The sequence below is a fragment of the Bombus impatiens genome, unplaced genomic scaffold (assembly GCF_000188095.3).
Source record: "Bombus impatiens unplaced genomic scaffold, BIMP_2.2 scf_0664, whole genome shotgun sequence".
NCBI classification, from domain to species: domain Eukaryota; kingdom Metazoa; phylum Arthropoda; class Insecta; order Hymenoptera; family Apidae; genus Bombus; species Bombus impatiens.
Window position 1 is genome coordinate 395,438 of NT_177083.1, and position 11,790 is coordinate 407,227.

At 25.7% G+C, this 11,790-nt stretch overlaps 1 protein-coding gene across 4 annotated transcripts; it reads left to right on the forward strand.

Moving 5' to 3' along the window:
* The first annotated feature begins 282 nt into the window (after positions 1-282).
* On the forward strand, positions 283-11,099 carry LOC100749537 (AP-1 complex subunit sigma-2). Of its 4 annotated transcripts, none has more exons than XM_012389749.3 (6): positions 283-483; positions 626-804; positions 930-1,038; positions 1,296-1,433; positions 7,027-7,122; positions 7,267-11,099. In XM_012389749.3, the coding sequence occupies exons 1-5, from the start codon at positions 481-483 to the stop codon at positions 7,120-7,122; spliced, it is 525 nt and encodes a 174-aa protein (XP_012245172.1). In that variant the 5' UTR covers positions 283-480; the 3' UTR covers positions 7,267-11,099. The 4 variants fall into 4 exon arrangements, with proteins under 4 accessions (XP_012245172.1, XP_033178633.1, XP_012245173.1 ...); XM_033322742.1 differs by lacking the exons at positions 7,027-7,122; positions 7,267-11,099 and adding exons at positions 2,627-2,673; positions 6,013-6,223 and having other exon boundaries at positions 288-483; XM_012389750.3 differs by lacking the exons at positions 7,027-7,122; positions 7,267-11,099 and adding an exon at positions 6,013-6,223 and having other exon boundaries at positions 289-483.
* Positions 11,100-11,790: the final 691 nt, after the last annotated feature.

Here is an 11,790-nt window from a genome sequence, read left to right on the forward strand (position 1 = left end):
TAAAAATTCATACTAGATATTTATTTAATTAACATATTAAATTTTTTTATGTTATTAAAATATATTATTTAATCGTAAAACTTCTATTAATTAAACTTTTATTAATATTCTTCATTATTAACTGTATAATTGTTTGTACTATAATATTAAAATCACTTCTAGTTACTTCACTACTAATTTGTACGTATTATTTCTTGCTTTATTTATATCAATATGGTTTTAATATACGTTATCTCTTCTATATGATATTTTGCATAGTTTTGTAATAAATATTTTCTTCCTTGACAAATTCAAATTACACATGACTATGACGTATTTCCTTCGTTCATATCAGCGCCATCTAGTAAAAACCTGGGATTAAATGTGCACGAATTACACATACCAAAATTGGAAATTGGAGTAGACTTTGTATTGTGATTTATCGAAAAGTGCTGTGAATTCTTTTGGAATTGTTTTGTTAAAAAGCGGACTTATTTCAAAATGGTAAATAGTTATTATTATTTTTATCCTTACACGAGGAGAACTAAACAAAACTTATTAATGGTATCTTAGATAATTTTTAAAATATATATATATATATATATATATATATATATGCATACATATAAATGGTTAAATCTTTTAGATGCAATTTATGTTATTATTCAGTCGTCAAGGAAAATTGCGTTTACAAAAGTGGTATGTGGCCCATCCTGATAAATTGAAGAAAAAGATTACTCGAGAATTAATTACTACAATATTAGCACGAAAACCAAAAATGTCAAGTTTCTTAGAATGGAAGGATGTTAAGGTTGTCTATAAAAGGTATATCACAATTACATTATGTTTTTCAAGAATAACAAGTTTTTGTTGAAGTAAATGAAAATTTTACTCTGTTCATCGATAGCATTTGAACAGCAAATTATTTTCATATTTTATTTGTTTTTCAGATATGCCAGTTTGTATTTTTGTTGTGCAATAGAACAAAATGATAATGAATTATTAACATTAGAAATTATACATCGTTATGTCGAACTATTGGATAAATACTTTGGAAGTGTGAGTATGAACTTAATTGTATTTTTTCATAATAAGATATATTTAAATGTAATTTTTGGAATACATATTTACTTAAAATTCATTATTACACTTTTCTGTATATAATATATTTATTAATATTGTCTACAAAAGTATTAATATAAACATTATATTGTATTTTAATACAGAAATTTGTAGTTAAAATGATATCTATTTTTATTTTATTTTATGCAGGCGAGGAGATTAAAACTTTAATATCATTTTAAATATGTTACTAGGTTTGTGAACTAGATATAATTTTCAACTTTGAAAAAGCATATTTCATCTTAGACGAATTATTGGTTGGTGGTGAAATTCAAGAGACTAGCAAAAAAAATGTTTTAAAAGCCATTGCAGCTCAGGATTTACTACAGGAGGTTAGTTATGGGGATGTACCCATTGAGTTGTGACTTGTCCTTTTTAACGATATTATAATTTTCTTCTGTTACTTTCTAGTAATATTACAGAGTCATTTTGACCTACACATTTTTTTTATTTCATTGATTTTCTTCTTTAAGAAAATTAATAATATTTTGCAATTTTTGTTATATTCTCATAACTATATATTAGTATTTTAATATTTGAAGATTCGTTAAAACGACTCTTGCAATATATTTAACCATCAATAGTTGGTGTGTAACATTCTTATTAAAATAATCAAATTTCACACTGATTAAGAGGTACATATAAAAAGTATTAAAACCTCTTGGCTGATATATATGTGGAGCATGTTTGTAGCCTGTTTATTCTGGGTAAAATAATGTGATGATATATAAGCTCAACTCGTAATAATACTTTATTATATATATATATATATATATATATATACAGTTCCTTTTTTATATGTAAAGATTACATATTAATATTTACATATAAGAAAAAATTTACATTTAACTTTAAATGTACATAGCGTAGTAAACAATTATTATTAATACTTAACAGAATATTCAAAATAAGAACATATAGATGGGAAAAATCTAAATCAATGAAATCTTCTTATGTGAAAGTAATTACTGCATTATTTTACTGTCTGGAGAAACTGGGTTATAATGATATTTTAATGTTTATTAACAGTGTAATATCTAAATTGCATGATGGAATGTAATTTTTTAATTTTAAATATTCATGTGTTGTTTTTTTTTATTTGATATTTTTTCACATTTCCATATGTTTTATGTGCTACATATATTATATATCTTTGCAATCTGAAAATAGTTCTATTCTTTTATGTAGTCTGTTATGAAATACTTAAAATTTTTATTAATGTTTGAGGTGTGTTGTATGTAATTATTGATATATGTTTAGTTCGAAAAATCCATATTATACATATTATTAATATGTACATGCAATCATGAAGAATACTCTATACTATTATGAATCATGAATGTGATTCATTTCTTTTCAATATAATGTGTCATAAAATAATCCTAGTTATATATATTGTATAATCAGGAAAGCATAAAAAATGTCTGCTTATTTTTTTCAATAATATTAAGTAAAATATTATGCATAGATGAATATAGATATATTTTGTATTTAAAAGTATTGTAACTTTATATTTTTTTTGTAGCTAATGCTGTGTGCATAGAATGCTTATACGCTTATTCTCTCTTTAATGTAAGTGGGCTTACACATGTTGTGAATTTTTATTCATAATGTACGCAACAGCATATCTATAGTGATAAAGTTAAACATATAAAGAACCGTTGCCATATTTTAATATCAAATGTTGTCATAGAACATTGTGTAATATGACATAATTTACAAAATTAATGATAATATATTGTTTCTGGTTCAAATGTTCCTTTATATAAAATAGTACCTTTTAGACTGAAGCAAATCAGTAGTACTACATTAAAAAAAAAATAGTTAGCTATTTGTATGAGAATAAATCTGCATTATGCAAGTAAATATTATAAAATTATTAAATATTTTGTAATTATTTCTAATATAATTAACTTATAGTATTTTCTATTAAAATATTAATAAGACATAATATCACTATAACAAAGTTATTTTTCTGTCTTAAAGTTTTAAAAATTTAGTACACATTTAGAAAAAAATATTTAGCTTTTTATTTGGCATGTTGCAAATACAGAAACATAATTGCTGCTTTAAACATGAAAAATGTAGATTGGAAATTTAGTTACATTCGAAATATTTTTAAATAATGTAGTTTAAATGTGCACGTTTAAAATTATTATATTTTATGATTATGGGAATAACAGTATAAAAATAACAGAAAATATATATATACATGTATAAACACTTTTAGGTGTATTAGTATTTCGTTACTTTAAATGTATTTCAGAGAATATATTGTTTTATTTATGCTAGAACAAAAAGATAAAAACTATCTTAACCTAGTAATTAAAAATTCATACAATCAATAATATTTTTATATATACAACAGATCTCTAGTTTATGAAGCAAAAATAAATATATATATATTATGTAACATACTTCCTGAAATGAAATTTATAACACTGTATATAAATTACATAAAAATATTTAAAGTATCATATATAGAAGAATATAACTTCATAATATTTGTACAACAAAGATTAATTAGTATTTAACTAATATATAAAATAAATTAAAGATATTTTTAAATAATGTTATTAGAAATAGAAAGGGAATTAAAATTTTTTAAGAAATACGATTTTTAACATTGATAAAGGATGAATTCGTGTATTAAGGTAAATTTAATGGGATTGAACTTCCAAGTTCAATTTCAATTTAATTCTTTCCTGTATATCTTACGTTTTGGGATTTCAAAACTATATTCCTAAAGTATTTCTTTAAAATTTGTAAAAATGATGGTATTATAAACATTTATTATTAACTTTACATCGTAATTTTTGCAATAAAGTTTTGGATACTATTTGGTATTTTTCATAAAAAAAATTGTTCTTACAAGGAAAATAATGAAAATTTCCATTTGAATGATTTTAAAAAAGCTTTATCCTCTTCTCATTGAACATCAACGTTTGAACATTTTTGCTATATAATAAATAATACAAATATTGAAATGACCAATGCATTCAATGGTCAGAACATTAATTTTATTGATTTTCACTATTTTACATTTATTTTTTTTTTTTTGTATGATTTCGCAAAAACTGAATAAGTGAATAGATGGTTTGATTTAAAATTTGGTAAATGTGTACAATAAAAGTTTTTATCTTGAACCAGAATAATAGAAAAATATCTTATTATTAAGACATTAAGTGCCAAATCTTTAAAATATCGCAGTAGTAAAACACAAAGCATCAAAGCCGAAATTTTTTACAAAAAATTAACATTTTTAGATCGATAAGTCGAATAGTTTGTATTCCATGAAATTTCGAAGATTTCCTTCGTGTGTACAAAAAGTCCTCTTCTTCCCTTTTTAAAATCATTGTTTCTAGTCTATAGCAGGTTTTGTCTAACGTAATATAAATCATATGACATAACTCGTAATAAAAATGATTATATTACATATCATTATTCTAAAACGTATTTTTATCATAAAAAAAGCTACAAAAAATAATATGAATTAGTAGAATTCCACTAAATTTTATATTTAAATTGTTTTATTTATATTTGTTTAAGGTAACCTTCCAAATATTAATATTTTCTTGCATAAAAATTTGGTATTTTATTATTTTTATTTTGATACTATGCATGCATTGAGTAATATAATGATAACCAAAATAAATATTGCTAAATAATATTGAGTTTATTCTTTTTATTTTGATAAAAGTGATAGCGTAATTTAATTGTTTATAACTTATAAAAAGAGTTGCTTTACCTTAAAGGGTATGATGCTATGGAAATGCTGTTGTCCATAAGTAGTTATTGAAATGTATGTATATATTTCTAAATTGTAATAAATATCAATCATGGTCAATTATGTTAATGATTTTATGTAATGATATTGATTGTGATACACATGATGTCTTAAATGGTATTCATGATAAGTTCCTACATTGCGGAAGTATGCTTGTATGTTCGTTATTTTTTTAGATTTCCGTCTTATAGATTTATAACATTTGTTTATTTTATTTCAATAAGATACTATACCATAAGAATAATGAAAACATCAATGGATATTATTTATTCGTAGGCACTGGTTCATATAAGGTAATTTTTCTTAATTATGTTTTGTTTAAATGTTAAACAGTTTAGCGTCAGTGATAGATGACATTTTTAACAACATTTTGTATTATGTTATAGTTTTATTTTTACATATGTAAAGGATATGTTAGATTCTAGCATTATTATATGATTTATTTTTAATTTAGAATACAATTTGGAATGTCTGTTACACAAAGTAAATGTTATATTTTGTGATGTATTAACAGAAACTTTTGTGATAATGTTACCAAATTTTTTACGTAGTAGCTTAATTGTATTATGGAATTTTTAGAATTGGGATATCATATTTAAATCTTCAGTTCAAATTTCTATATTAATAATATCATAAAATATAATAGTGAGTTTATAATTTTAAGAAATTAGTGTTTAATTGAGAAGGTTTCGTATTTTAATTATACTAGAAGAGAACAATCCTAACACCATATTGAATCAAAAACAAAAAATAATAAGTACGAAAGTTGCAGTAAATACATAGTATCAAAATGCATGTTTAGTTTATCAACATGCCATTTATTGTTAGTTTTGCCGATTTTATTTCATTTAGGTACTAATTAAAGTGAGATAATAAAGTGTTCTGATTAAGAAATTTCAATTTGTTCTTTGGTTTTCAGAATATTTTATAACATATTTTATTCTTTGTAAAATATCATGTAAGATAAAATTTATTTTTATTTTGATACTATATTACTCTTACTATATATATTTTGTAAGATAAAATTTATTACTAAGATTTAGCTCAAGATTATTGTTCCATTACTAAGGACATATCTAGAAATACACTAAAGATTAGTTAGAATATTTGTTTGTTTGTGGAAGGATGAAGCTGTGGAAGGTGCCCTGCGGGAGATAGGGCTTTTGTAGGTGCTGCGTTCTTGCATGCCCTCCATGGCCAATCTGTCAGCCCACATGAATCAAGATCCGGAGCAGACTCATCCGCTGCATGATGCCATCATACATCTCTACTTTTTCTATAGTTATTGAGCATCAATTTTTTATCATTGACAACCCTTACAAATTTAGTATTTGAACATTAGTATATTTTTTATAGGCGACACAGATAGATTTAATAGTAATATTCATGTAGTTCATGTGTATAATATATATATATACATCATAGAAAACTATATATATACATTATAGAGATTCATCTTAATTACGAAATTGCTTTTCATTTTATTATTGAGCAGGTAATAAAATTAGCTTCATACTATGGCAATAAAGTAATGCACATTTGAGAAATTATTATTTCTTTATGTGTAAATAGAAAAAAAGTGTTTAGATAATGTATACATCATTTTTTAATGCATAAGGATTTTTTCTGTGACATGTTATATAGTATTATATTTGTCTTCATAAAAGTATTTATTTCAGTATCTAATTAGAGGTGAATGTTTGAAGGTATCACTTTTATATGTGTACATGTGTATATACATAAACAGTGTCAATTTTTAATATTATAACTTTAACACAGTATATAATAATACCCATAATAAATGTATACAAAGAAATTTTTACACAATTGTATACAAAATTATATACTACCTTTTCCATGTAATTAACCCATTTATGTATTTATTGCTACTGTATTTACCCTTTCAGATTTTAATAAGATATATCTTGATTTATTTATACATAAAATAAAGATATTAGAATTTTTATTTACTCACTCTTTGGTAGAAAGAATTTTCGTTAAACTTCGTCAAGTTTACAATATCTACACTTAATTATAAATACAGAGACATTCTGTATACAGCATGCAATACAGATATTTCTTTGATTGATGCTTAAGCATTTTAAACGAAGCAATAAATGAACATGTGCTTTGTGCAGCTTTGTGTATCCATACAAGTATATACTCAGTTATATGAAAAGGGTTCAGTTCACCATTTGAAGCTGCATCAAGGAGATTACTTAATTACAAACTAGGTACGTGTTTGTTTATATATTTTCATTATGTATATTTGCATTATATGATAATATGCAGCATCAAAGAAATTGATCCCTCTTCATATCCGTAGATGTACTTTTTGTATGGATCTTTAATGTAATAATACTATTCATATGTTTCAGGAGGAAACTCCACAAGGTTTCTTCGAGGACCATGGTCTGGGATAATACTTCCTAAACAATATATCCAGCATAACGTAAGTGGTATGTTACAATGCTGCTTCAACATTCCAGAATTCTATTTACGACAAGCTTTCTCAATTAGATTTAAGAGTATGGTACTGCAGAGACATTAACGAATTGAAATTAAGCTTTTCAATTAAAGTCATGTTTCTGTTATAAGTTAAAATGTAATTATATTGAAAAAATTATAATCGCTGTTTGAATAGTCAATGAAATGTAGTTACTCTATAAAACGTTAAAAACCAGACATATTGTTTCTCTTTGTTAAAATACTAGCAGTACTATACTACTTATATACATATATATCATATACATATATGTATGTATGTCTTTCCAGATTGACATATTATTTAATCCTTTATGTTTCATTTGCTTTCTGAAGTGATACAATGTTTATTCTTATCATAATTTCTTCTTTTATCTTTGATATGTATGCAAAGAAGTTGGTATAATTAAAGCTTTGGAACTAAAATTTATAATTTTGTTGATAGAATTATTATATTGTTGTATAATACTTAAGAAATTAAAATTTTATATGCTTGAAAGAAATATGTAAAACAGTTTGCTCTTCATATTTTATTTTGCATTTATTACATTGTATTCCTATAAATTGCATTTAGTATATTTGTTTGTATGATTAACATTTTATGATATTTTAGTAAAAATATACTATTTTTTTCATCCAAGATGACTTCATCTATAAGTAACGAAAATAATACAATTTAATTCTCAAACCATATTTGGTATACAAGCAAATCTCATTACATAAACTGCTATATTTCCTTCTTATTAAATCATTTTTATTACATTGTTTATACATAAAGGGTCAAATAATTAAAGAATATTCGATAATATTGTCGCTATACGTGTATTAATGTATCGTTCGTGAGGTGCTTATCGAAATTCTATTTACATTTATTCTTTTTTGGGGGGGATTGAAGTATGTATAAGTATTACGAAAGGTCGTCGTGTTTTATCAATAATTAATCGATGATCATATTGTTATGTTTTACGTATAAATAATAGTCAATAAGTTTGACGACGTTTTCAAGCATACGCTCAAAAGTAGTCCAATCGTTCGAATAAAATCAAACTGAAATTGAAAGAAAAGTAAATGTGACGTTTTGTTAGAAACAAGGTATATAACTGAAATATGAACAGAACAATTAGAATTTGAAGGACTCATTTTATACGAATATTTCAAATTTATGTTTAGTCAAATACTGAATTACAACAAATATATTGCTCTTGAAGGAGAAAATTTCTTCTTGAAGATTTGCGATTTTGCGATTATATATTCGAAATAATTATTTTTCTCTTAAATAAAATATAATATCCTCACGTGAAATTTATAATCCTTCGAAAATATTATTTAAGACATAGCACAATTAAAAGAAAATCAATAGAAATGTTTTGTTATCGTTGAAATCTGATGAGATAACTACATACGTACGTTGTAAATTTTTCAGTAATCGTTATCGCTAAATGAAGAAATTTTCCTTGTTATAATTAATAGTTGAATGTTCAATTGTACTATTTGTATAAGAGTTCTGCAGCATATCCAGCTTAATCGTGTGTCACATAATGCTTTTTACATTCTTACGTGTAAAAATTAGTTATTTTTGTTTTCCTTTCCTATATATATTTTTTATCAAAATTCGATATGCAAAACGTGATTTATATCTAAAATTTTGGTTGTAGAATGAATTTAAAGAAGACTGTTTCTTTATACATTTATTCCTATTACATGGGTAAAAGTTTTGGTAAATTCAAAAGAATACTTATAATAGCTTAGAAATGAAGCTAAAAGAAAAATTAATGAATAATTAATAAATTACAGAAAATATTATATAACGACATTTCGAAATTACTGCGGCTAATTGCAAAGCTTGCAAAAAAATTGCATTATTATAAAATCGTTTATATAAGATTATTTTTTTTTTTTTAAGAATTAGAAAAATACCTCGTTTCGCGAATTTAAACCGGATATGCTGCAAAATTTCTTAAAATTTTGTTGAATTGATTAATTATAAGCGAAAGGATAGAAGAGCACTTAATAATCGTAGCTTTCGCCAAACGATTGCGCAATCTATCATTCGTCTCATACAGGATGATTTATCTTACCATATAAATGAAGTTATTGCGGAAAGTAAGCTGCGTTGAAAAGGATAAAATGGATTTTCAAGGATTTGCAGATTTGTAAAATAGAATTCAACACATCGAGAATACCTGTATTTCACGAAATCAGTCATATATACATACATTACGTATGCGTTATATGAATCTGTTATTTCAGTGAAAAAGATTCTACCTTCGTTCTTTCGAGTAAGGGAAAAACAAAGATAAAGAGTCGTATTCGTCGTCTTAAATATAATATTATTTCAAAATTTACAATTGCTTGTTTACAAATGTTTAAACAAAATTGCATATCTTACCTTCCATAAAATTTATTTATCTATCGACAAGTTAAAAATTCATTTTATTTACAACCTGTCCATTAAGATTGCGCCATGTACTATATGATAAAGTTGCTGAAATTTTCCATTCAACCCAGCGTACTTTCCCAAATAAACTTGTAAATTAAAATCGACCACCCTGTAGACTAACTGAAAATCACTGACGAGGATATCGATTTCGATATAAACATCATCTTGTAGTATTTTTCGGCGTTGGCGATGATAAAAGATATTCATGTTCCTGTCGATTATCATTCTCGTCTTACCGAAATAGTTTTGCGCGCGGTTCTATCGCCAATTCTTGTTTTTACGCGTATATGTACGTCCCGAACAAAGGAACGGAAGAAATCGATGTTTAAACGGAAGCATGTAAAAAATTTCCCAGGCATGCAAGTTTGTATCGTTACTAGAACCATAGTTTATCGATTATGGAAACGTTCGCCGATCGACAAATTTTTCGTATTAATCTCGGTGAATATTGCGCTCTTAAAGGCTGTCATGGATGAAGGTTTGTCTCTATACGTTTTTCAACATTAAAGATTAATGAAATCGAACAAACGAAATCAAATGTTTTACAGTAATCATTGGGTCGCGGGTTTTTATGCGTTTATGGGACATCTAAAAATGCGAAAATCCATATAATGTACCAAAGTATATACGGTGTTTTAGAAACTATGACGCAGTCTGCTATTGGTCGATTCTACGTGAAACAGCAAGTCGAAAATGCAGAATAAAGATCGTTGACGCGTGTTCAAGAAAATCGAGAAAGAAACTAATTGGTTTGAAAATTTGTCGAGTTAAACTTGGTTAATTACCGACTAAGTATGAGTGGACAATTAGCAGCAGGTTGTTGCACACGCGAAATAAAATTTTCCCTTTCAAGAAGATAAAGTTTGAACATACTTAGCGAAGAATTAGCCTGGTACAGGCGCGCGATAAATTTACTAATTTATCGTTCTTGAAAACAAAGCGAAAAAACTTTTATTACGTACCTTCGACCTATTTTATTTAAGTATGTCCGACGAATGTACAAGCTTAATTTTCTCAACAAACGAAGCGACGTATGAAAGCATCTTATTCTGTATTTTCGCTAGGTTTCTTCACGTAGTGTCACCTTATCGCCGATTGTACCGTCATTGTTGGTGGTTGATACCACCGTACAATATGTCTAAGATATCCAAGATAATGATCGTAATGATGGTAGGCGAAACAAATTTCCGTTTCGGTTCTATGTTTTTAGCGATACTTGCAGAAATAAACATTTCCATAAATATACGCAGCCTAGTGATTACAAATAGTATTACAATGGCATTATTGCACGATAAAAGTAAAATAAAGCCTGACAATATAAGAATAAAAATTCACGCACGGTGAAATTTCTCTTCATAATAGCTTTTAAGAGTTACAACGTCGCGAACACAATTTACAAAGGGACAATAAGTTTAAACACTGTTCGTTGAATCGTTTGTTCATGGTATTGATACAAACTGTTGATACAAGAGAAAGAGAGAGAGAGAAAGAGAAAAGAGAGTGAGAGAGAGAGAGTATGCGTTATACATATCTGAAAACTATATACTCGCAAACAACATGTTTTTTATAGTTTATCTTAGACGTAGGTAGCTCGAAACACATTGCGGCGTACGTATTCATGTGTCACATTTAAACCAGCTTGTTGAGATTTTTTCTTTCTATACGTCACAAGATATTGTTTTTTGAGTTTCTAGCATTTTTAACGAAAGACCGATATTTTTTTCTTTTCTACATATACGAAGGTTATTTGCCTGGATATTAAATATCAGACTTGAAAAGTGACGATCGAAAGATTCATGAAAACGTTCGGTTTCGTTTAATCGTACTGGGCAATATGGATATTTTTATTCTTATTTTTATTTGTTAATATTAATTTTTAATGACATCGGCTTAGAAATTATAAGGTTAACCTTCTAGATAAGAATTTTTTTCTAGACATCCTCTTTTTATATTTTTTTTTTTTAAATTCATAACGATA